Source organism: Budorcas taxicolor, chromosome 1 (genome assembly GCF_023091745.1).
Source record: "Budorcas taxicolor isolate Tak-1 chromosome 1, Takin1.1, whole genome shotgun sequence".
NCBI classification, from domain to species: domain Eukaryota; kingdom Metazoa; phylum Chordata; class Mammalia; order Artiodactyla; family Bovidae; genus Budorcas; species Budorcas taxicolor.
In genome coordinates this window covers 877,871-903,358 of record NC_068910.1, presented here as the reverse complement: position 1 = coordinate 903,358, position 25,488 = coordinate 877,871, and the positions used below count along the sequence as shown (strand labels likewise).

The following is a 25,488-nucleotide window of genomic DNA, read 5'->3' as shown; positions in this document are numbered from 1 at the left end:
AATAAGTGATATTTTAATGTCATTAGTGACCCAAATGCCGACAATCCACACAGAAACATCGGCCATGGCTGTGCTCCGGTGCCCCCGGGATGACAGGGCAGCGTCCGTGCCGTCAGGCTGTCTCCTGGGGGCCACAAGCTGCTCCTACACTCCGTGTTACCGAGAACTTCCCGTCGCTGCATTTTCCTTGGCGGTTGGTCTACTTCCCCAAATGTGAACACTGCTGGGGTCTAGGCTTGGGATAGAATGCACGGATCATTTTCACCAGTAACATGTCTGAACACTGATTCGAGCGTTCACTTAGAAGCAGGCATGGGGAGCTGGGCTCCGGGCTGAGGTCACACAGACAGTGACTTCTGTCCTTAGCCCCACGGCGGTAAGAACAGCGGGGCTCACTAAGTGTGTACCAGACCGCAGACGGCTTGCCTCGTCGCCAGGGAAGCAACTGCTGGCTCCTCCAAACCTGCCCTGGCCCCCGAGGGTGGGGGACAGGCTGACCTCAGCAAAAGGAACCTGCCTGGCAGAGGGCCGGTCCCGGCAGGCAGGTCTCAGGGCCCCAGCCAACACCATCTCTTGTCGACGAGGCCCCCTACCCCATCCTGGCACACAGGCTCCCACAGTGAAGTCAAGCTTTATTGCCACACTGACATTGTGGCCCCCTCGTGGCGGCTCTGTGCAAATAAGCCAGCTCCCCCAGGGAGACATGGCAGGAGGGGCGGGGGCTGAAGGAGGAAGGCCCTCAGAGACCCCCAGCCCAGGATGCCCTGAGTGGTGCCCAGCCCCGGAGCTCGGGGGCTGGTTTGTGCTGAGAAAGGCCTCATCCCCAGGCGAACCTCCCGGGGCCCCAAGCAGAGTGGAGAGAGCCGCTGCAGCCACTGGTACGCCCCCGGGTCCCTGACAGCCCCGTGTGGCGGTCAGCAGTCCAGGCCGATGGACACCAGCAGCTCCTCCAGCACCCGCAGGCGCTGTGTGGCCTGCTCCATGGCGTGGCGGGTCTGCACCAGGCTGCCCATGTGGAATCGGATGTCGTCCACCAGTGGGATGGAGTCCATCTCCTGCCGGCCGGCCACGGCCGCGGCCTCCTCCCGCACGGCCTCCACGAAGTCCTCCTGATGCACCAGCTGTGGACAGGCCGGATCAGGGTCCGTCCTCCGCCCAGGCCCAGCCGCCCGGGGCCCACACTCACCTTCTCGATGACCCTGGCCATGTACTTGGTACACTGGTCCTCCAGGCGCGCCAGGCCGAACAGCTTGGCCACACGCCACACCCCCACCACACTGTCCTCATCCAGCAGTTGGGCCAGGCTGCGGCCACACAGCTGCTTCAGGCCCGGCAGCAGGTACATGTCGGCCACGCTCAGCACGTCGTAGGCCAACTCTGGCGGCAGCTGCAACGACAGAGGGTGAGGGAGGGCACCTGGAGACTGAAGGCGGGCCCCTGGGGCTCACGGCACAGGCCGGCTCGGCCCTGAGACCCGCATGACCCTGAGACCCGCACGACCCTGAGACCCGCGCCTGCTGCTGCGGGGCAGGCCCCCACTCGGGCGTCCCCTCGTCCAGCAGTGGCCGTGACGGGAGCCTACGGAGGGTGCTCTGCCCCACTGAGCCCTCCCAGCTGGGTGCTGTCCCTGCCCTGGGCATCACTGCAGAGAAGGGAGAGAGAAGCCCTCCTCCTCAGCCGCTGTTTCTTGGGGTCTCTGACAGGGACCGCACGCACGCTGGCTGCCTTCGGGCAGCTGAAGGCATCCTGGGGTCCCCAGCGCACTCTGGCTGGAGGCGCAGTCCACACGGGCGCACGCTCCCCTCGCTGGTCAGACGTGCGGCGCACCTCGGTGTGGTCGCTGTACACGTAGCGCAGCACGTGTGTGAAGGCCTCGGGCGAGACGCTGTGCAGGGTGACGGCCGGGAGGCCGCCTGAGGCCTCCAGCTGCTCGCTCTCCTGGAAGTGGTCGTCCAGCAGGGCCCGGAAGTAGTCGCTGCGGCCACAGAAGAAGGCCTGCGGGAGGCTGGGCTCAGGCAGGGCTGCCCCGGGAGCAGGGCTGGGCGGGCGTCTGCGGGCGAAGCCGCCTACCTTGTGGCAGAGGAAGTCATAGCCGCCCACGCGGAAGCAGACGTCGGGGCAGCTGCTGAGGCCGGCGCAGGGGAAGGGCAGCTCCCCGAGGTCGCCCTGGGGGGAGGCGGGGCAGGCTCGGGGCAGGCGCCAGGGAGAGCAGCCTGGCCCGGGCCCGTCCTAGCTCACCCTGGAAGGTGACGCTGTTCCAGGGGTCGAGTTAGACACGAGAGCCGACAGAGCGAGAGAGGGGCTCAGAAAAGGGAAGCGCCAGGCTCTGGGCCTAACCTGCAGCCCAGGGCGGGGCCTTACCCGGAGCTCAGGGGGCAGGGCGCAGTCAGCCAGCAGGGCCAGGTCCTCCCGCAGCTGGGGGTCCGCCTGGGGGGGCTCGATAGTCAGCACCTTCATGCACACACCCGGCTTGGAGGCCACTGCGGGGAAGAGCGTGCCGCTTCAGGGGGTGGGCCGCCCGCAGGCGCCCGCCCAAGCCCAGGGCCTGAGGCCGGGACGGCCCCACTCACACTTGGCCTCCAGGGCACCGAGCAGGCCCCACAGCTGGCACTGCCGGGCCAGGCGCTCACAGTCGCTGACGTGCTCCACGCCGACGTCCAGGCAGCCTGGGTGTGGGGACAGTGCGGGGGGGGGAGACTCAGGGACTGAGGAAGCCCTCGGCTGCCCCCCGAACCCCCAGGAGGCAGGTGGTCCATCTGCCCAACCACTGGGCTATAGGGCCGCTATCCGAGCTCTCAGGCCCCAGGACAGCAAGAGGACCTCAGACCTGTGGGTGGACAAGCCGACCGAGGAGGCAGCTGCACGGTCCCACCATAGCAGACGAGCCCAAGAGGGAAACGGCGTCCCTAAGGGCATGTCTGGTGCCGCAGCCCCTGCCCACTGAGCGCGGCTCACCTGTGTACAGGTACTGCAACAGCGCCCCGAAGGCCACGGGGTTGATCTGTGGGCAGAGACAGGGTCAGAGACGGCCACACCACATGCGCCTCCCCCAGCGCCCGCTGACGCACCAGGGGGTGCCTGAGGACCACCATGCTCTTGCCCTTCCACTTGGTGTCGAGCATGTGGGCGAAGTAGGTGCTGCGCGCGCCCAGAACGCCGCGATGCGCCCGGAAGGACTTGCCGTGCACCACGAAGGCCACGTCGCTGTGGAGGCCCTGCTCCAGGAGCCTGTGGGCCGCGGGGGGGCTCAGCAGTGTGCCCAGAGTCCCGTGCAGCAGGAGAGCCCTCCCCGGCGCAGGCCCCGGCAGGCCGGCTCACCGCAGCAGGAAGCTATAGAAGAGGTCCCGCCGCCGGGAGGAGGCCGTCACCTGCCTATAGTCACGCAGCGCCCGGCGGATGGCGTCGCTCTGCGCGCCGTAGAGGCAGCGCTCACCGTCGAAGGTGTTGGCCTCACAGCGGGCTCCTGAGGGCAGCAGAGCTGCCCGTCAGCGGGGCCTAGGGCTGCACGCCACGGCTGCGGACGGGGAGGTGCTCGCCCTCCCACACGCACAGACACACACGGGGCCCCGGGACCGCCCTGCCCCAGCAACCTCCCCACCAGGCCCTGGGCACTCGCCACCGGGCACACAGACACCTTGGAGGCCAGCCTGACCTATGCTGGGCCCCGGGGGCACACCACAGACAGACGGTCCCCTGTCCGCAGAAAACTGGGCTTCCAGGGGCAGGAAGACACACACAGTTAGCTTCAGGGGCTCTGAAGAAAGCTGAGAAGGTGAAGGGTGGCTCTGGTGCAGCTGCCACAGGGGTGCGGTGGAGGCGCCAGGGCAGACAAGGGGCAGGGATCTGAGCCAAGCGAGCCCCTGGGAAAGGGCCGTCCGAGTAGAGAGAATGGCATGTGCCCAGGCGCCGAGGAAAAGCAGTGGTGCCGGCGGGGCTGGCCGGGGGCAGAGGGGCACACTTCACGGGGCAGCTCGGACGCGGCCAGGCTCTCCAGCTTGCGGGAGGCGCAGCTGGGAGGCCCTGTGGGACTTCACGCCAGTCAGACTGGCCTCCTGGGCGCTGGGCAGATGCTGAGCTGGGCCCTGGAGATGGGAGTCGGCGGACGGGTTCTGAGAGCACCCCTAAGGGGGTGCAGGAATGCGCCCACCGCCCACCCTGCACTCACCGTTGGCCAGCAGGTAGAGCACCAGCTCCTCGTGCCCACAGAGGCAGGCGTAGTACCTGAGGGGATGGGGCGAGGGCGCCGTCAGGCCCGCAGGCCGCCACCCCGCTCCCCTCACTCCCCCCCTGCCCGGCACTCACAGGGGGTGCTGCCCCACTCCCCCCTGCCCGGCACTCACAGGGGGGTGCTGTCCCACTTGTCCCGCACGTTCACCTCCACTTCTCGCTGCTCCAGCAGGTACCTGGGCAGGGGGTACGGGGTTAGAGAAGGCCTCCGGGAGGGGAAGGAGGGAAGACTCCCCGGGTGAGGGCAGGTGAGGCAGAGACAGCGCGGGACAGGCGCTGAAGGCCAAGCAGCCAGGCCAGGGTGTGGACGTGGGAGCGTGGGCGTCAGGGGCCTCGGCGTTGGAGAGGCTGAGCACCCGCTGACAGCGCTGGGAGGGGCCGCCCAGCAGGAAGCCTGCAGGGACCCGGAGGCGCGGGAGGGAAGGACGGGAGACTCCCTAAGGTGGGCGTCAGGAGACAGGGCGGCAGACGGGCGGGGGTAGGGGCGACCACTGAGGATGCTGGAGGCCTCGGCACATGCCCAGGCGGGAGGGACCCAGTGTGTTCTGAAGAGCACCAGGCTTTGGAGGCTACCAAGTAAACCCCAAGGGGCACCCGACCTGGGGAGGTCCCCAGCGAGGCAGCAGGACTCAAAAGTCGGGACTAGCCCCAGGGAGGGCTCCCGGGGAAGACGGGGAAGGTAAACAGTAGGCGCCTCACCTCCCAAGCAAGCCGCACCGCCTCCGGCGCGGCCGCGGTGACGGCGATGGCAGCACCCAGGCTCTCCGACAACCGGAGCCTGACTCCGGCCCCAGACGTTCCCAGCACCGGTCCGTGGCTCATCAGTAGCCACGTCGGGGATCCCAGGCCCGCCCCCAGGATCTGACCGCCGGGCCCTTCTCTTCCCTCCTCCCTCTGTGCCTCCTCCGGGCGTCCGCGTCACAGTCCTAACCCTAAGGCCACCGGAACCCCGGGACAAGTCACGCCAGCACCCACGTCCCCGCTCGGAGGAATTCCTCGACCCGCAGGGCCCTGCTTTGGAGCTCGGGCGCCGGCCGGGGGCTGGGGTCCACGCCTGGGCCGGCCCGTGCCCTCCCCCCGCCCCCAGCGGGCGCTCCACGGACCGCCCCCGCGCCCTCCCGGGGACCTCGCGTCCTCACCGCACTCGGCCCACGTCCCCCTTCCTGCAGCTAGAGAACAGGTCGCAGGTGTCCATGGCGCAGACGCCCCGACGCCGAGCCACCTCGGGCGGCGGCGCCCGCCGGATATCAGCACGGCCCGCCCGGCCCGCCCTCCGGATATAAGCGCGCCGCCCCGCCCGCTCCCTAGCGGCGCCTGGCGACCGGAGGACCGAGGGGAGGCGGCGCCCCGCCCGCAGCCCGCCCGCCCGCCCCCGCCCAGCACAAGAACGAGGCGCGCAGGGGACGCGGGCCGGCGTGCTCTCCGGACGGCTTTAATGGGGTGCCGGGGCGGCCTCGAGGGGCGTCGGGCGGGGGCGGGGCCGGGGCCGGGGCGCGTCCTGAGTCAGGGGAAGCGGGGGGGGCCCTGCGCCGAGGGCCGGGCGGGGCACAGCCCCTCACAGGTGCGTGTCCTCCTCGAACACGTCCGAGTCCTCGGGGTCGCGCCTGCCCCCCAAGAGCGCGCTCCAGCCCCCCGGGCCGTTGACGGCGCCGCCGCCGTTCAGGCTGGGCTGCTTCTCCTGCGTCTCCGACTGGCTGTCGCTGGCCACGTCCAGCGTGGGGTTGTCGTGGCAGCCGTTCTCCACGAAGCGCAGCTCCTCGCCGTGCGACTGCGGCGGGAGGGGCCGCTGGGCGAGCGCGCTGGACCCCGCGCCCGCACCCCGGCCCTTCGCCGGCCCTGACCCCGCAAGGCCCTCGGCCGCGGCTTCCCCAGCCCTAAGCCTTTAAGATGACCACCGAGCCTCCCACCCAGCAGCCAGGGGCCCCACCCCCGGGCACCAGCGGACCCCTTTCTCACCACCCACGCCTTCTAAAGGGGCTCCTCCTGGGGCTGTCGCCCGTGGGCTACGGCCCACGCCCCGCACCTCCAGCACCTGAGCGAGGCTGGCGCTTTCCTCCGCCCAAGTGCTTCACTGCAGTCACCCCTCCCAGCCCAAGGACACAGCCTCAGATGCCCAACCTGCGGGCACCCCCTCAGGGCAGCCCCGGGCCCGGCCCCGGCCCCACCGGCCCCAGCTGGCTCACCACGTGCTTGAGCTTGGGCAGCCGGCGCTGCCAGCAGTTATAGAGCAGGCCGAGTACGATGATGACCACGCAGAGGGCGCCGATGACCACCAGCACCACAAACAGCGTCCCGTAGTCACTGCGCCCCTGGCTGGCCCGGGCCTGGCAGCTGGTGGTGGTGGAGTAGTTGTGGATGCCAATCTGGGGGGGGGGGGGGGGGGGAGGGGCCCAGTTCCTTAGCTGGGGGCCTGGGTGCTGGGCTCCCCCCAGGGCCTATGGGACTAGGGCTCAGGGATGGGGAACAGGCCTGGTACCTGTGCTGGGAGAGGACCCTGCCTGAGCCCACCACCCTCGGCGGAGGGCCCCAGCCTCCTCTAGCAGGCCCGCCGTGCCTCTGACCTGACTGGTTGATGTCCGGCCCCACGCCCACCTGGGGGTGCCCAATCCCCAGAGGCCACCGTGAACTGGCTGTCACAGATCACACTGCCCCACCCAAGTGGGCACAGACAGGGCAGCTGGGGGCCTCCACACTTTCTCCACTGCACACCTGCCCCACCTGGCTCCAGAAACTCAGCTCCCACCCTGGGGTGGGTGTCCATGTCCTGGGTTGACCCCAGCCTCCTATTCCTGCCGGAATGGTCACCAGAGTCACTGAGCTGCCCAGCACTCCACACTGTGGGCTGTCTCGGGTGGGCAGCTGGCCTTGGGCAAGTGGCTGCTGTGCCCCACCCCCTCACCCCTGGGCTGGGCAGACTCTCTCCAGTCAGTGTCTCAGGCCCAGGGGCAGAGAAGGTGAGGTGCCATCCCCAAATGACAGGTGCCGGGGCGGGCAGGGGGTGCTGCCTGCAGAGACCTGGGGGCGCTTTCTGCTGCGGGCCTCCTTTCCAAGGCCGGGATCAGCTCTTCTTCCCGTGAATGGCCTTCCAGTGCTTTCCCACTTTTTATGTTATCCAGGTTCAGTTTTCCCTGCTGGATTCACCACCAATGCACACGCGAAACCTGCCCACTCGTGTCCTTCCAAAGACCCAGCCCAGGGGCTTTCCTGGTGGTCCAGTGGCTAAGACTCAGCACTCCCAATGCACGAGCCCCGGGTTCCACCCCTGGTCAGGGAAGTAAGCCCGCGTCACGCCACAGCTCTAGGTCCTGCTCACGGTCACCAAGCTTGGAGATCACAAGCACTGCCACGAAGACCCGGTGGGGCCAAATAAACAACACATGCATGTTTTTAACAAGTACTCCTTGCTAAAATAACAATAAAGCCCCAGTGTGCCTTTCAGCCAAATCCATCTGAATGAAGCGTCTGGTGAAGCCAGAAGACCCAGACCCCTGGGTGGGAAGAGGCAGGAGGGCCTGTACACAAGGCGGAGCCCACCAGCCCCGCCCTGTCGCGAACCCCACAGCTCACAGCCAGCCCCACACGGCACCTCATGGGGCGTCTGGGGCAGAGCCCGGCCGTGCCCCCGGTGGGGGCATCTCCTCTCTGCTCTCATCTACACAGGCACCAGCAGGACTCAACAGGGCTGCTTTCCCTGCTCACAGCCCCGGCTGGCAATGAGCCCAAGGAGAACCCAGTCTGTCCCTCAGCACTCCACGCGCTTATCGAGAAGCCCCACACCAAGAGGGAGCCTCCGTGGCGCCGCCCTTCTCGGCCTGGCACGCAGGAGATAGGAGGGGGGCCCAGGCTCTTGTACCTCAGCTCTGCCGTGGACACTGCAGGCCCGCGGGCATGAAGGGGACTGATAAGGGCCTGGATGCCAGTGAGTGGACAGGGCCTGGAGGACACGGGCTGTCCTCAAGGGGAGAGGTGAGTAAAGGTGCATCTTGGGGGGTGGGTCTGCCAGCCTGTCCCCTCAGCCCAGGTCCCCAGGAGCGCGTGGTGACCCTCCCATGCCTCTGGAAATGTGCGGTACTCCACCGCCCACCAGGCTCTGCAGGCTTCCTTGGGCAGACACCCAGGGAATGCCACCCTCCCAGACCCCGAGGCCCTCTCCACTCTGCGCCTCTGCTGACCACCCCCCTCCATGGCTTGGGTCCACACCTGCCGTCTCTCACGGCTCACAAGGCGGCCGCGGGTGGCGCCACGCCCCTCGGGGGCTGGATCAGGCCGCGCCCGCCGCGCCCCCGCCGCCCCGCGCTCTTACCTCCTCCAGGCTCCTGCGGACGCCGCCCAGCATGGACAGCACGTCTTGCGTGGGCACCACGCCTGTGCAGAGGGCACCGTCAGCACCGCCGTGGCCGCGAGGCGCTCGGCCCCAGGCCCTCAGACCCCGTGCGGCGCACAGGCCTGCGTCCTCCCGTCCGGATCCGCCCGCCCCCTCTCTCCGTGACCCACGAGGCCGCCCCGCCGAGCCCCGAGCCCCGCCCGGCTCACCCTGCCCAGCTCACCCTGCTCGCCCACCAGCGCCATCAGCAGGTGCTGCTCCTTCTCGCTGGGCTTGCTCAGGGAGATGTGCCAGGCGCCGTGGCGGCCGCGGCCATGGCGGGGCAGCACGCCCTCCACTAGGGCCAGGAGCTGCAGCCCGCGGTGCCGCCGGAACGCCTCCTGAGAGCCGAGAGAAGTCTCACTCACTGGGGGCGGTGCCCCCGAGCCCCGATTCTAGGCCAGGTCCCTCCCACCTGGGAAAGGCCGTGGGGGCCGCGCAGAGGGGCTGCTGTGGGAGCCCCGGGGACCACAGGGGACGGCGGGGGCGCAAGACCTCAGTCCCCCTAGTCCTGCCTTGGCCTCTCGACCTCAGGAGGGTGAGCACGGGCCTGCCCGGGGCTACTCGCAGGTGAGCCAGGGAACAGACGCACCCACACAGGGCCTGAGGGGCCACAGGCGGCAGGTGACGGAGAGCTGCGACAACGGAGGAGAGGGGGCAGGCGGCCGCCCCAGGCCGGCCCTCGCCTTTCACTGCAGAGACAGGGCCCAAAGTCAGGGAGTCAGGGAGGACATCCGTGTCCTCGCAGGCTGCGCTGGGGGCGGGAGGACTCACGGAGGGGCCGAGCCCGCAGGCCGAGCGGGGGCGGGGGCGGGGGCAGGGAGATGAGACTCCTTCCCGCCTGGCACTCCTCTCCCGCTTAGGTCTCCGTCTCCGTGCCCTTGTGCACAGGGAATCTCACAACTTGAAACAAGCGGCTGGCAGCAAACAGGACTCAGCACATGCAGGAGGCCTCGCTCCTGGCTCCCAGCCCGTCGCTGTCCCCATGGGCCCCTGGGAGAGGCCCTCGCCAGGCCTGGTGGTGCTCTCCAGCAGCCCCTCCCCTCTCGGACGGGGGCAGTTGCTGCCCCCGGCTCCTGCCTCTCGTGAGCGCCCACCCTCGGAGCTGCCACCAGTGTGGGACCTTTCTGCTGGAGCCCAAGCTAAGCGGCGAGGCTGTCATACCCGCGGAATGACGTGCTTCCTGCTGTCACAGCACGTCCAGGCACAGCTCCTACCAGCTTCAGACTCGCGGCCTCACAGGAGCTGGTTCAGCTCCGCGCTCGTGAGAGGCTGGTGCCTGGAGATGCCTGAGTGAGCCAGAGGGAAGCCCCAGCCCCCGGAACGGCTGCTACCATTGGCGTGCCCGTGCGCACGTGCTCATGTGCGTGTGTGCATGGGGCCCAAGCAGGGCGGTGTCCTGGGCCCCCTCGTGTGTGAGGGTCGCACACCACCTGAGCATACCTCACATGTTCGGGCTCCACGTGTCTGGCTGGCTCAAGCCCTAGGCCCACAGGGCCGCCTGCAAGGAGGCCTGCTGGCTCAGCCCAGCTTCATGCCACACATTCTGCAGACAGGAACTGAGAATTGAGGGAAAGCACTGGCTTTGGAATCACGTGTGGGCTCACACCTCGGTTCTGCCACTTGTCAGCTCTGTGACGTTTAGCAAAATGCTGCTCCCCTCTGAGCCTCGGTTTCCCATCTGAGAATGTGGGCCCTGGTCCTAAGAACGCAGGCTTTCTGTGAGGGTTAAAAGTACCTTTTCAACCACAGGTGCAGGGACAACTGGATGTCCCAACAGAAAAGAATGCCACACCTGGACCCATACTTCGTGCCCGCACCAGAGGCCACCTCAGGGGCGTTTTACACGGAAAGCTTTCAGAAGTGAGCATGGCCTTGGAGTGGGCAAAGATTTCTAAACTGGACCCAAAACTGCTAACCATGAAGGAAAAAAATTGCTAAGCTGGACTATTTTATGGTGAAGTAAAAAAAAAAGGAACTTCCACTTATCAGAGGGTTCTACCAAGAGGGTCAAAAGGCAGCCACAGAGTAGGAGATATCTGCACCACATACACAGAATGGGGGCTTCACATCCATGACGCATAAATCATTTAGACATCAATAAATGAAGTCAGCTAGCCCGGCGCCAAGTGAGCAAAAGACCTGATGAGGTGCATTGCAGAAAAGAGGCTCAAACACGCATGGCAAGTCGCCCAATCTCACTGATCGTCAGAGAAATGCAAAGTAAACCACAAAGTGAGGCCAGCGAAATGGTTAAACTGGGAAACAGCGCTGACAGCCAGCAGCCCCAGCGCCAGGCGCTGCCGCGGAACAACAGACTGCGGGGCCACCGTGGGAAGCTGCGGGACAGCACCCGGCCAAGGTGACCCGCGGCGCCGCCGTCAGAATGTGCCTGGTGCCCACCCGCGAGCGTGCAGAGCCCAGAGCCTCCAGAGCAGCCTGGAAATGAAGCTCCTCAAAGGCCCGCCACCAGCTGGAGGGACAGAGAGAGGAGTAGCGTGAATGCACGGCCGCGCGCTCGAGGACACAGAGGCTCCCGAAAGCAGGAGCTGAAGCGCGAGAAGCCGGAACAGAGCACCGCACTCGAGGAGCCCCCTCTGTCCCCCGTTCAGAGGCACGCAGGGTTGATTCATGGCGCTACAAGCCCACACGGAGGCTCCCTGAGGAACAGTCTGGAAGGCGGTGTGGCCCTCAGGCTGTGCTCTCCTGAGGACAGCTGCCTTCCCTGGCTGTGCCCACAGCCGAGCAGGCGCGGGTCTGCCCTGTCTTCCCTGCCAAGCCCTCCCTGGACAGGGGACCCTCCCCAGTGGCCACAGCAGCGCCCCGGCTACTGCCCGGGCCCTGCGCTCACACACAGCTCCTCGCGGTGCCTGGGGCGATGTAAAGTGGTGCGGCTGCGGCACGAACTGCACGACAGCTCCTCCAAAAGTCACAAATAAAATCAGCGGGGGCCTGCAAGCCCTGCCTGCGTGCGCACCGACACAATTCAGAGGGCTCTGGGGAGGCACGTGCCCAGCACGCTCGCAGCAGCGTCCTCCCCAGCAGCGGAAACACGCCTGGCAGCAAATGACCAGTAAGCAAAACGTGGTCCTCCCACACACTGGAACACTGCTCAGCCTTGAAAAGGAAGGCGGTTCTGACACCTGCTCCACCCAGTACAGACCTTGAAGACAGGACGCTCAGAGAAACAAGCACGTCATATACTTTGGCCACCTCATGCCAAGAGTTGACTCACTGGAAAAGACTGATGCCGGGAGGGATTGGGGGCAGGAGGAGAAGGGGACGACAGAGGATGAGAAGACTGGATGTCATCACTGACTCGATGGACACGAGTCTGAGTGAACTCCGGGGGTTGGTGATGGACAGGGAGGCCTGGCGTGCTGCGATCCATGGGGCCACAGAGTCGGACACGGCCGAGCGAGTGGGCTGAGCGGAGCACAGGCAGATGGCGTGCGGCCCACTAACGTGAAGGGCCCCGAGCAGCCAGGCTCGGAGACCGGAAGCGGAAGGGGCGCTGGGGGGCGGAGCTGTTCGTGGGGGCGGTTTCAGTTTCGCAAGACGGAAAAGTCCTGGAGCTCTGCGCCGCAATAACGTGAACATACTTCACCGCACACTCAAAAACGATCAAGACGGTGAATTTTATGCTAAAATCCCACCACAATAACGGCTAAGCAGGTAGACGCCAAACATGTCAACAACCTCAGAGACGCAGATGACACCACCCTTACGGCAGAAAGTGAAGAGGAGAGCGAAAAAGCTGGCTCAAAACTCAACATCCAGACTACTAAGATCATGGCATGCAGTCCCCTCACTTCATGGCAGATAGACGGGGAACCAGTGGAAGCAGTGAGAGGCCATTTCCTTGGGCTCCAAGATCCCTGCAGACGGGGACTACAGCCCTGAAATCCAAAGACGCTGGCTCCTCGGAAGAAAAGCTATGACCAACCTAGAGAGCATACTGAAAAGCAGAGCCATTACTTTGCCAACAAAGGTCCATCTAGTCAAAGGTACGGTTTTTCCAGGAGTCATGCATAGATGTGAGAGTTGGACTGTGAAGAAAGCTGAGTGCTGAAGAACTGATGCTTTTGAACTGTGGTGTTGGAAAAGATTCTTGAGAGTCCCCTGGACAGCAAGGAGATCCAACCAGTCCATCCTAAAGGAGATCATCCCTGAATATTCATTGGAAGGACTGATGCTGAAGCTGAAACTCCAATCCTTTGGCCACCTGATGCAAAGAACCGACTCTTTGGAAAAGACCCTGATGCTGGGAAAGATTGAAGGCAGGAGGAGAAGGGGACAACAAAGGATGAGACGGCTGGATGGCATCACTGACTTGATGGACGTAAGTCTGAGCAGGCTCCAGGAAGTGGTGATGGACAGGGAGGCCTGGCGTGCCGCAGTCCGTGGGGTCGCAGAGTTGGACACGACAGTGACTGAACTGAACAAACATTAAATGAGAAGAACAACAAAGCAGATGAAACCAGGGAAAACAGACAGCATTTTAATCTGTGTTGTTTGGGAAGAAAAAGAGACATTAACTTTAGACGTCATTATCCACGTAAGCACACCCCAATTCCAGGGTCTCAAGGCCCCACATGTCCATAAACAGCAAGAAGGCCCCTTGGGGAACGCCAATTCTGGGTTGGAGGAGGGGACATACAGGAGCCTGGAGCATCCCACTACACAGAAAGCAGCGACACCAGGGGCCTCCCCGGTGGCCCAATGGCGAAGACTCTCTTCCAGTGCAGGGGGTACGTTAAGCCCTGGCTGGGGGAGCGAAGATCCTCCATACTGCACAGCAGCCAAGCCTGTGCACCACAGCTCCTGAGCCTGTGTGCTCCGGAGGCCGCGCTCCACAACAGCAGGCCTGCCTGACACAAGGCTGCAACTGAGGCCTGACAGTCAGATAAACAAATAGAATGGGAAGCAGGGGCCATCAGACAGTAATAGACTGGTCAAAAGGGCTCAGAAGCCAACTCAGAGAGGCCTTCACTGGCCAAATGGGTGCAGACGAAGCAGGCTGCCCGCCACTCAGCTCCACAAGGATCAAGTCACTGGCCACTGGCGTCGCGGCGTACAAGAACCCTCTGAGGGGAGGGCAGGACGAAGCAGGCTGTGTTCTGGATGCCTGGGCCCCTGGAGAGGCAACATGCATGCTGAGGAAGGGCGTTAGCCCCAGATTCCTGCTCTGTCCCACGTGCGGCGAAGCACTGGAGTCATGACCTACAAGATCCTTGAGGCCAGCAGCAGCCCCCCCCGCCCCCCCCCCCCGCCCTGAGATCTGGCTGCTAGCAGTGCCTTCACCAACATTCACACCATCCTGGCTCAGTGTCCACCTCTCCGAGCAGCTCCTCGGGGCCTCCGAGACGCTGCCTCCCAGGCCCCTGTGCTCAGACACCGAATAAACTCAACCCACAGCCCTCACATCGCGCATTTCATCCAGTTAACAGAGTGAGCATACATGAGGTTAAGAACTGTCCTGGGTTAAAGCACACCCACGATGTCAAAATCTACTTGTTTATAAAGATGCTGGGAAGAAGTAAGCATCTCGCTGGTCACTTCCAGACTAAACACGTGCAGGTACTGTCACTACCCCGCCCCAAAGCCACTAAGAAGAATGAAGGTTGTTTTCTAAGGTCTGAAACCACAAAGACAAGGCCACAACAAAACAGCAGAGGAGACCAAAGCCACGTGCCTGGGCACCAGAAGCAGACGGCCGGCCGGCCGGTTTCCCAGTTCAGCGAGCCCAGAGAGCGGGTCCTGAGCCAGCCCGGGCAGAGCTGAGACGTAGTCACACCGACACTCCCACTGCCCGAGCGCTTGGGGTGCACAGCGCTGGTGAGCTCCAGGGATGAGGGGAGGGGAGAGCGGGAGGGGAGGACAGGAGGGGCGGACAGGAGGGAGGGCGGGAGGGGAGGGCGGTGCTGGAACAAGACGCCTCTCCGAGTCTGCCTGAGAAGTCCTGCATCTCTAGGGACCCCCCTCCGCCCCCGCCCCACACTGTAGAGCTGACAAACACCCCTTCTCCCTGCACAAGGCTGAGAGTTCATCTTCAGCGATGGCAAAGCACAGGGTCTCTGACCCTGAGGACGGCAGTCCAGCCACGGGAGAGGCTCACGCTGCAGATGCGCGCAGTGAGCGAACTGCCCGGCAGGCATGCCTGTCGCGACTGACAGACACACACCTGCTCCAGAACACCAGCAACCAGCCCCACACCATTGGGTAGGACAAAGTTCCTCTTTTCAAGTTCCTAATCACCCAGGAAGAAGGGCCTAAAGACACCGACATAAGACATTCTCACATCAAACGGCCCAGCCAGACCACCCTCCGGAGCAGCTCAGTGAAGCCCACCAGCAGGCTGCACCGGCCTTCCTGAAAACAGCTTCAAACTAACGCCACCAGACCCCCGAGAGAGGACGCGGACCCCGAGAGAGGACGCGGACCCCGAGAGAGGACGCGTGTGGACACAGACCCCCGAGAGAGGACGTGGACCCCCGAGAGAGGACGCGGACCCCCGAGAGAGGACGCGGACCCCGAGAGAGGACGCGGACCCTGAGAGAGGACGCGTGTGGACACAGACCCCCGAGAGAGGACGCGGACCCCCGAGAGAGGACGCGGACCCCCGAGAGAGGACGCGGACCCCGAGAGAGGACGCGTGTGGACACAGACCTCCGAGAGAGGACGCGGACCCCTGAGAGAGGACGCGGACCCCGAGAGAGGACGCGTGTGGACGCGGACCCCCGAGAGAGGACGCGTATGGACACAGACCCCCGAGAGAGGACGCGGACCCCTGAGAGAGGACGCGGACCCCGAGAGAGGACGCGTGTGGACGCGGACCCCCGAGAGAGGACGCGTATGGACACAGACCCCCGAGAGAGGACGCGGACCCCCGAGAGAGGACGCGGACCCCGAGAGAGGACGCGTGTGGACGCGGACCCCCGAGAGAGGACGCGTGTGGACACGGACCCCCGAGAGAGGACGCGGACCCCGAGAGAGGACGCGGACCCCGAGAGAGGACGCGTGTGGACGCGGACCCCCGAGAGAGGACGCGTGTGGACACAGACCCCCGAGAGAGGACGCGGACCCCCGAGAGAGGACGCGGACCCCGAGAGAGGACGCGTGTGGACACAGACCCCCGAGAGAGGACGCGGACCCCGAGAGAGGACGCGGACCCTGAGAGAGGACGCGTGTGGACGCGGACCCCCGAGAGAGGACGCGTGTGGACACAGACCCCCGAGAGAGGACGCAGACCCCGAGAGAGGACGCGTGTGGACGCGGACCCCCGAGAGAGGAGACGCGTGTGGACACAGACCCCTGAGAGAGGACGCAGATCCCGAGAGAGGACGCGGACCCCGAGAGAGGACGCGTGTGGACACAGACCCCTGAGAGAGGACGCGGACCCCCAGAGAGGACGCGTGAGGACGCGGACCCCGAGAGAGGACGCGTGTGGAAAACCGACCGAAACGACGCACGGGAGAAGCAACCTGCAAAGACGGCCCCGTCCACCAAACCACAGACGGAGGGGCCGGCGCAGAGCCCTGGGGGTTTAAAACCAGGGAGCCTCTTCTCGGGCGCTGGTGGGAGCAGCTCGTCCCCCGCAGCGCGCACAGGGCCCGGCCGCCCGCCCGCCCGCTGGCACTCACACACTCCACGTTCTCGGTCATGTTCAGGATGACGTAGCTCTTCCCGGCCAGGTTGCTCCAGTCTTTGCAGAGGACCTGTGCAGCGACACCGAGGGCGTCTGGAAGGGGTCTGAATGGAAACCCCGGAGACGCGAGGAGGGCGAGGCCGGGTGTGGCGGCTGGGGGCGCAGACCAGCTGCGTCACCTCGATGACCGACAGCCCCTGGCCCAGCCAAAGCTCACAACCCGCTCTCTCAGGGACAGGAGGCGCGGGCCCAGAGGCTCCAGGGCAGAGGGGACTGGAACGCTCTGAAGGGCGAACAGCACACCTGTGGGTGGACAGCCAGGCTGGCTGCCCAGGGCCACCCCTTTCCTTCTGGGGCTGGGGTGGGCCGGGCTGGGGGTGTGTGAGAGTCACTCGTGGGGTGGGGAGGATGGCAGGGCGGCGGCACACGTGGGGGGCTGTGGGGAGGAGGCGGCCTGGCGGGAGCACCCCCCAGCAGCTGTGACAAGCAGGGGGACCCTGAACCGGGGATGAGGGGGAAGGCTGGGGGGTGGGCGGGTCAGTGTGGAGAGGACGCCGCCGCTGGGCCATGAGCAGTGCCCCCGGAATCTGCTGCCCGCCCGCCCCCACCCCACACGGTCACTCTACCTGTGTGGAGTCCCAGGGCCTTCTGGACGGAGCCGCCCCAGCTGGCCCTTCCTGGGGCTCCTGCCTGACGTCATCTTGCCCCAGAGTCACAGAAGAAGGTGTCAGCTCTGTGCCTCTGGGGGCCAGCGGGAAAGAGGCCGAGGCTCCGGGCTGCAGGGCGTCTCTGCTGGGGCCCTCAGCCCTGCCGGGAGCAGCCGTCTGAGGGAAGGAGGCGGGGGATGGCCCCGCGCCCGGCCGGCCGGCCAAGCCCGCGGCTGCAGCAGCGGCCTCCACACCGGGCTCCGGAGGGGCCTCAGACTTGCCGCCGAGCCCTGCGGCCGGCAGCACCGTGGGCCCTGCCCCGCGGCCGGCCGCGTCCTGACCCCTCAGGGTCACCGGGCTCAGGCTGACCCCAGGTGGGGACAGGCTGGGCTCCATGCTGCTGCCTGCCTCCCCACCCGAGGCCGCCGAGTCCCCTGACTCCTCGGGCCGGTGCTCAGGGGACCCCGGGGCCTGGCTGCTGCCCGCCGGTGGGAAGCTGGGGGCCTGCCTTCGGGCATCCTCCTGGGGTCCGGTCACCGGCAGCAGCTGCTCCTCCTCCTCCTCTCCGGGGGCCACGTGCCAAGGCGGCCCCACCAGGTCTACCCCGGGCAGCGGGGAGGCAAGACCTGGCGTCTCTTGACTCTGGCCCGTGTTGTCCGTGGGACCCGCCTTCTCAGTCAGGTCTGGAAAAACGTAATCTGTGGACAGAGAGGGAGATTTCATTCCCGAGCTTCATTGTTCATGGATTTGCTGAGCAGATCATAAAAACAACCAGGAGAGCTTCAGGGGGATGGTGGGGAGGTCGGTGGACAGTGGGTCACGTGGGAAAGGTGTGGGAAAGGCATGAGAAACAGGCTGGACTGGAGGGGACACACAAGGCTCGGGGACGAGCCCCAGGCTGGCCGTCACTTCCTTCATGGGAGCAACGTGGCAGCACCCTGCCAGTGTACAAGCCCCAGGGACCCGGAGGCAGCCATCTGCGTGGCAGTCTGTGCCCCACCCCAGTGTACAAGCCCCAGGGACCGGGCTGGCGGCTGTCTGCGCCCTGCTCTGGCAGCGGGCTCTTCGCATCTCTCTGGCTCCTCGTCTGCGCTCTCCCCTGAAAACCCATCACGACCCTTCACCCCTTTCCTAACAGGCTGGGGTGGGGGTCTTCCGGGTGAGTCTGAGTACCCTCTTAGGGCAGGTGATGACCACCGTCCCTGACCGGTGCTCCTGCTCTGAACAAGGCCGGGCGGGCGGTGGGGGGGCGGGCAGAGGCTGAGCCCTGGTGTCTGGAGGCTTCCCATGCTCTCAGCGGCACTGCCAGCGGGGGAGGAGTGCTTCCTCACCCACCAGCCCCTGAGAACGGAGGCCTTCTGGAGACTGGGACGTCTGTCTTCTCAACAACATGTGAAAAGCACAGGCCAGTTTGTTTGGAAACTCATTCAAAATGTCAGAGTCTACATCTAGGTAGCAACAGATATTGGCGGCCCCACTCTGTTTCAGAATAATAAACATCACCGACATGAAACTCCAACTAAAAATCTTAATTTATCTACTTAAAGAAAGAAATTTTATGGAAGGTAAAAGTAATAATGATAATAAACATCTAAGTTCTGAAACACTGTAGAAATGGGGCTGGGAAAGGTCTACAGGGGTGACTGAGCTGCTCAGCCTCCTCCTCCTCCCAAATATCTGACAAAAGAGACAGTTGTTTTACACCATCAAAATAAAAGTCTAAAAACACAGATAAATTTCTGTTAACATGGAAAGCAAATGAGCTCAGAGAGTTAGATAACCTCTCAACCAAAATAAAGAGGAAAGTCAGCAGTGGAAGAAGGACGTCCTCACTGTCAGAATCAAGGAGAGGGAAGTGCTGTGGGCTTATGAGGACACAGAACGCGAAGCTCAGGGAGCAGAAGGGAGAGCTGCAGGCCATCCTGTCGCAGCAGGGAGACACAGACACACCGCTTCCCCAGGGCGAGAGCAGGCAACGAAGCCAAGCAGTCTTTAGAAGGAAAAGGTCTCAACTCATTTGCAGGGCCGCCATGGGGAAACAGACATACAGGACAGACTACGGACAGGGGGCCGGGGGGAGGCCGAGATGCGCGGAGAGTAACGTGGAGGCCCCCAGCCCCGTATGTAACCTAGGGAGCCACCGGGAATTCGCTGTATGTCTCAGGGAACTCAAGCCGGCTCTGCATCGACCTGGAGGGGTGGGATGGGGCGGGAGATGGGGGGGAGGTTCAAAAGGGAGGGGACGTATGTAGACCTATGGCTGATCCATGTTGAGGTTTGACAGAAAAGAACGGAATTGTATAGAACAATTATCCTTCAATTAAAACATAAATTAAGTAGGAGAACAGTTCTTGGAAACTAAGCATCATTTCAATGGATGTGAAATTTTGACAGAGCAGCTTGAAGAGAGGTCATCAGAGCAAAAGCAAAAGGGAAGCAGGCTGAGGGGTGAAGGCAATCGTGTGGGCGGCGTCTGGTCAATGGGTCTTCAGCAAGACAGAGACACCCCAAGTCCAGGCCTCACGGGAGGAACCCTCAGGCTGGAAGGGTCGTGAACAGGGGACGGTGGCAGGCGCACACCCAGCCTCACTCTCAGGACACGCCAGCTCTCAGAGCACAAACGGGCTGCCTACAAAGCGACAGGAACAGGGCATCATCAGGCTTCCAACAGCAGCACTGTTCTGCAGGAAGGGAAGCGTGCTCAGAGTTCCGAGGGAAGCGCATTCTGAACTGGGGATTTTATACCCAACCAAACTATCACTTACATGTGCTTATAAAATAAAGACGTTTTCATATACACAACGTCTTAAAGGTTTACTATCCACAAATTCGGAGAGAGTTACCTAAGGGAAAAAAAGTTCTCCACGAAATCCAAAAAGAAGACACAGGAAATCAAGAAGCTGCAAGGAATGCCATGGAATAAGTCTCAGGACAGCGCTGAAGCGCAGGCCCAGAGCGCAGCATTCAACAAAGACCCAGAGGCTCTGCCACTGCTGCTTCCATAAGAAGAATGTCTACTTTTCAGAAGCGGATGGTCCCTGAAAGTCCACTGTAAGACTTAAATGAGTAAGTGAAACCATCCACCCACCCCACTTTGTCACCTGTGCTCTGGAGCAGCGGAGACGTAGTACTTCAAGATCTAGCCCCACGCACTCTGTAGGGAGCTGACCTGCTCCTGGTGCAGAGCAGCCAGGGCAAGGCCTGCCGGTGGGACAGAGCCCAGCAAGGAGACCCACCCCAGCCTGTAGGACGGGGCAGTCTAGCAGCCCCTCTACAAACACTGAGGAGCAGGCAAGACTCACAGGCCAGAGGAGGAGAGCCAGGCTCAGGAAGGAGCGTGACTGAGACGCCGAAGCAACGTGCCCCGAGAGAAGGGCGAGCCAGCCCACAGAGGGGCTCTCGGGAGGAGAGATCCTGCACATCCTCAGAGACAGAAGGCGCCACCTCCGTGAGCCCAGGATGCGTGCCTGCCAAGTCGCCTCAGTCGTGCCCAACTCTGCGACCCTACGGACTGCAGCCCGCCAGGCTCCTCTGCCCATGGGACTCCCCAGGCACGAGTGCTGGAGCGGGTGGCCACGCATTCCCCCGGGGGATCTTCCCGACCCAGGATCAAGCCCAGGTCTCTCACGTCTCCTGCACTGGCGAGAGGCTCTTCACCGCAGCACCACCAGGAAGCCCCAGATCACGGAGAGAGCGAGCAGCACTGCCTCACTTCAGTCTAGGTGTGAACCTCACAACTGACCCGCCTAAGACAAAACCGCAACACAGAAGCATGACTGAAACGGGCTGGTGGACCGCTTGGCAGGAATCTATACAGCAGAATGTCAGACGGGTGCCTGGGCATTCAAACATACACAGCCGCTTCCAACTGTGAGATCCCATTCCTCCCCAGAGAAGGGGATGGCAGTCCACTCCAGTGCTCTTGCCTGGGAAATCCCACGGACGGAGGAGCCTGGTAGGCTACAGTGCGTGGGGTCGCGAAGAGTTGGACATCACTGAGCAACTTCACTTTCACTTTTTCACTCTCATGCACTGGAGAAAGAAATGGCAACCCACTCCAGTATTCTTGCCTGGAGAATTCCAGGGACGGGAGCCTGGTGGGCTGCCGTCTATGGGGTCGCACAGAGGCGGACACGACTGACATGACTTAGCAGCAGCAACAGCATTTCTACCCTGAGAGCAAAGCCCAAGAATGAGATGAAGGAGGGGATCAAAGAGAGCAGCAAAGAGTCAGGGGCTTGTCACAGTGGTTCAGGAGAGACGGAGCTGACGGCAGTAGAGATGATGAGAGGGCCGGATGCAAGGGGTGGCCCAGGGCGGGACAGCCGGCCCACAGCAGGGTCAGCGCTGCAGGAGGAGGGGCTGACTGTGGAGGGAGCCACGCCATTAGCAGAAGCGGTGACATCAGAGGCGAAGGGCGCTGGAAGCAGCCGGCAGCGGGACAGGGCCTGACGGGGGCAGGTCAGCGAGGCGCAGCCCTGCAGAGTCCCGCTGGGCAGAGTCCCCAAGGGGCGGCCTGAGCTGACACACCCTCTCCTGCCCAGCGCTGACGTGCTTGTCCAAGGAACAGTGGGTTCCTCGGCTGCCCTGGGCTTCAGGTTTTCCTGTGACAAGAGAGGATGCAGAGACCCAGATTTCTAAGGTTTTTTCTAGCCTAGGGAGTCTAAGCTTTGCAGAGAGTTTTGATGAATGTGTCTTATACCAGCAGCATTAAAAACAACTCTACTGTCCCAAACAAGAAAGATACAGGGTTCACTGGGTTTCAAGCTACCACAGGCAAGCAGGGCAATCTTCTCCACTCCGCGTCCCCAGCGCCTGACACAAAGCCCGCAGAGTGGGCCGCAGCGCAGCCTGCCTGCTGAGCTGCTGGTGCCACCACCGGCCTCCCGCACGAAGCCCCGGGGGGATCAGACTTCCAAGCACGACGCAATCTCCTCTGCAAGCTGAGTCAGCTCCTCCCCTCTCCCTAAAGGTCTCACTTTCAGACCATCAATCCTGACTCATCATTTCTGGACTTCTTTCTCAGTGAGTTGACTGTTTCTGAAGGCTTTATCCACTTCCTCAACACAAAAGACTCCCAAACTGACATCTCCCACCAAGCCTCCAGCCTCTTCCAGGCCCTCCTCTCCGGTGACTTGGCGGATCACTGACACTCATTTGTCCTTGACACCAGCAGAATTCTCTTTTCCTCTTTCTTTACCGCCGCTGACGCTGCTGCTGCTGCTAAGTCGCTCAGTCGTGTCCGACTCTGTGCGACCCCATGGACTGCAGCCTACCAGGGCCCTCCGCCCATGGGATGTTCCAGGCAAGAGTACTGCAGTGGGGTGCCATCAGGCACCCAAAATTACTCCTTCCCCTTTCGCTGTGTGGCTTCACCTCCACTGAGGATGAGCTGTGTGGCTGTGGACTTGGCTCTTGGCCTCCACGCCCCCTTGGCTCTTGGCCTCCACGCCCCCTTAGTTTACCGGTAAACTAAGAACACCGCGCAGGACGCAGGTCTGTGGTCTGGACTGGACAGGCGGCCCTGGGCCCCACGGACAGCACACACACTCCGCAAGTGCGGCTCTTCCACGACCAACGCCACATCACAGCAGGGAAGCAGCAGCGCCGTGGGCCTGCGCTCCCCAGGGCGAGGAGAATGTCAGCACCCGAGCGACGGGTCAGAACCCAGGACAGAGGGAGGGAAGCACAGGACCGTGTGTACTGACAAGACTGCGTATGACCTGAACCGGGGTAGGGCCTCTCCCACCAGAAAGGAGGGTCGGTGGGAGGCCCGCCGGGGGTCAGACTCCAGACCAGAGATGAGCAGGCGGTGACACATGAGCAGCTGGGGGGACGGGCCCCGGCGGGGTAAAAACGGGGGGTCCAGGGAAGAGGGCAGTGGCGCTGGATCGAAACGTGAGTGCAGACTAGCAAAGAAGCCCACCTTCACCTCAGAGCAGCCGGGTCTGATTAATGGAGGGAGATGAGACGAGTGTGACATTCCCACCAAAACCTCTCACCCTGAATCTGCTTAAGGGAAAACATGAGGCAAACCAAGCCTGCGCAGGCGTCTACAAAATACCTGCCCTGTCTCCTTAAAAAAAAGTCAAAATCACATCATCAGAGGCAGGCCTGAGTGTTCCAGAACCACAGAAACGAGACACAGACGAGGACTGGACACAGTCCCTGACCCTGGACTAGACAGTGAGCCGGGGAGGCTCCTTATCTCCCTTGTGCTGCTAGGGATGCTGCTGGGAAAACTGGAAAAGTTTGAATGCACTCTGTAGTTAAACAGTATTGTATCAGGCTTGCCTGATGGCTCAGCAGGTCAAGAATCTGCCTGCAATACCAGAGTTGCAGGTTCGACTCCTGGGTTGGAAAGATCCATTGGAAGGGGGCATGGCAACCCACTCCAGTATCCTTGCCTGGAAAGTCTCGTGGACAGAGGAGCCTGGGGGGCCCACAGCCCACAGTGGCGCAGAGAGCTGGACACCACTGCTTGCGAGGCACAGGCTGCATCGAGGTCCACTTCCTGACTCTGCTCGGCACACTGAGGTGTGACCAGAGAAAGTGCTTCAGGGTCAAATGGGAATTTGTCTGCAACACAGTGTCGAGGGCCTACAGAAGAACCCTGCCACCGGTCTATAAAACATACACAGAATAATAAAGCAAACGCAGAGATATGTTAACGATGAAGGGTCTAAGTCTGGAGTATGTGGAGATTTCCTTGTTGTCTGTAAATACAAGATCAGCCACCAGAGGAAGCAAGAGGGGCAGGGCAGGCCGTCTGGCACTCCAAGAGGAGGGGGCGCAAAGGGGACAGGAGACAGGAGAACGGCTCCCATGGGGAGGAAGGGAGCGTGCTTTCCACTCAGGAGTCCGCCAGGGGGACTAGGGCCAGCAAGCTGAGAGGAGCAGGGAGGCCAGAGCAGGCATCCTGCAGGGAGAGGGGTAAAGCCACGGGAGGAGAGGGAAGGAGTGGGGGAGAGCGAAGACAGGAGGAGGATTAGCAGGAGGAGGGGGGAGGAGGACAGAGGGAAGGGGGAGAGGAGGAGGGGTCAGCAGGAGGAGGGGGGAGGAGGGCACAGGGAGGGGGAGAGGAGGAGGGGTCAGCAGGAGGAGGGGGAGAGGAGGGCACAGGGAGGGGGAGAGGAGGAGGGGTCAGCAGGAGGAGGGGGGAGGAGGGCACAGGGAGGAGGAGAGGAGGAGGGGTCAGCAGGAGGAGGGGTCGGCAGGGCACAGGCGGGGGGAGGGGCTGGAAATGAGGAGGTGGACTAGAGCGCCAGCAGCGCCAGCAAAGCCGGGGAGAAGGGCACCCCGCTCGGGCACGTCTCACGGGTGGACAGACTCCCAGAGCACCCGTCTCCTGGGCGCACTGACCTGTGGACTGAACATCTGCTGGGCCATCACAGTCTCCCGGACGCCACCGTTCCTGGAGCAGCCCTGCTTCCTGCACAGTGCTGCCTCTTACAAGCCGTCTCCGGGACTCCACAGCATCACAGTCTCCTGGAGCACCAACATCTCTTGGAGCACAACAGTCGCCTGGACACCACTGTCTCCTGGAGACCAAGGTTCCTGAGCACCACTGTCTGCTGGGCAGCAGTCGGGAGAGCACCGCCGCTTCCTGGAGAGCCATGGGCCTCCGTACACCCCCATCTCTTGACCATCACCGCATACTGAACACCACGGCCTCCTGGACCCCACCGTCTCCTGAACAGAGCTGCCTCCTGGACCACCGCAGCCTTCTACACACCACTTTCTCCTACAGCAAGTGTCTCCTGAACACTACTGTCTCCGAACACCACCGTCTCCTGGAGTGCCATAGTCTTCTGGACACCCCCAATTCCAGGAGTGACATTAATAGGAGGCTACTGACACCACGGTTCATGACCACCACCATCTCCCGGAGCATCGCAGTCCCCTGGACGCCACCGTCTCCTCAGCACCGTAGCCCCCTGGACGCCACTGCTGCCTAGATCACCACTGTCATCTGGACGCCGCCAGCTCTTGATCACTCGTCTCCTGAAAACACCATCTCCCCAGTGCCACAGTCTCCCGGACAGAACTGTCTCCCAGAGCAACTTGCCTCCTGGATGTGACTGATCCTGGGTAACTGCCGGACGCCACGCCCCAGCTTCCTCTGCGCCGTTTGTCTCCTGGACGGCCCTGCCTCCCAGAAACCGTGCCTCCTGAGTGCCCTCTCTGCTGGCCCCCACTGTTGTCTTCGTCCTTTCTCTCCTGGAGCTCCAAGGTTTCCGGAGCGTACCAGACTCCTAGAGTACCACCCTCTTGGGAAACACCGTAGTCTTCTAGACACCACTTTCTTCTAGAGCAACACTGTCTCCTGGATACCACTGTCTCCCATGCCGCATTCTCTCCTTGACACTACCATCTCCTGGAGTACCACACTGGCCTGGACACTGCCGTCTCCAGGAGCACCACTGTCTGTTGAGACCACCATCTCCTGAACACCACGGCCTCCCGGACCCCATGGTCTGCTGATCCCCACTGTCTCCCGGACACCACCATTCCCTGGACACCGTGTCTCCCGGGCACCACTGTCTCCAGGACACTATCCTCTCCTGGAGGGTCGGCTGACCCCACCATCTCCTGGAGCACCA

General features: G+C 63.2%; 2 protein-coding genes across 2 annotated transcripts in view; both read right to left on the bottom strand.

The window, feature by feature from the left end:
* On the bottom strand, window positions 1-5,487 carry ABTB1 (ankyrin repeat and BTB domain containing 1). Its single transcript, XM_052637128.1, has 12 exons — window positions 5,367-5,487; window positions 4,341-4,403; window positions 4,166-4,221; window positions 3,319-3,463; window positions 3,069-3,228; window positions 2,956-3,001; window positions 2,571-2,666; window positions 2,362-2,480; window positions 2,071-2,166; window positions 1,828-1,995; window positions 1,187-1,387; window positions 1-1,121 (listed from the first exon to the last, which is right to left on the bottom strand). The coding sequence occupies exons 1-12, from the start codon at window positions 5,420-5,422 to the stop codon at window positions 915-917; spliced, it is 1,413 nt and encodes a 470-aa protein (XP_052493088.1). The 5' UTR covers window positions 5,423-5,487; the 3' UTR covers window positions 1-914.
* A 209-nt stretch (window positions 5,488-5,696) lies between these two features.
* The window catches only part of PODXL2 (podocalyxin like 2), a 41,561-nt gene continuing 21,769 nt past the window's right edge, over window positions 5,697-25,488 (bottom strand). Inside the window, exons 3-8 of the mRNA XM_052641886.1 lie at window positions 16,865-17,583; window positions 16,234-16,308; window positions 8,775-8,931; window positions 8,531-8,592; window positions 6,411-6,590; window positions 5,697-5,995 (exon numbers count right to left, since the gene is read on the bottom strand). Coding sequence (XP_052497846.1) covers window positions 5,783-5,995; window positions 6,411-6,590; window positions 8,531-8,592; window positions 8,775-8,931; window positions 16,234-16,308; window positions 16,865-17,583 — 1,406 coding nt within the window. The 3' untranslated portion in view covers window positions 5,697-5,782. The remainder of the gene's footprint in view (window positions 5,996-6,410; window positions 6,591-8,530; window positions 8,593-8,774; window positions 8,932-16,233; window positions 16,309-16,864; window positions 17,584-25,488) is intronic.

Bases quoted from the DNA above. Each gene is read 5' to 3' on its own strand.
- ABTB1 (XM_052637128.1), bottom strand. From the start codon at position 5,422: ATGGACACCTGCGACCTGTTCTCTAGCTGCAGGAAGGGGGACGTGGGC. The intron at 3,229-3,318 runs GTGAGCCGGCCT...CGCGGCCCACAG, and splicing joins TTCTATAGCTTCCTGCTGCG to GCTCCTGGAGCAGGGCCTCC. The intron at 1,122-1,186 runs GTGAGTGTGGGC...GCCTGTCCACAG, and splicing joins TGGCCAGGGTCATCGAGAAG to CTGGTGCATCAGGAGGACTT.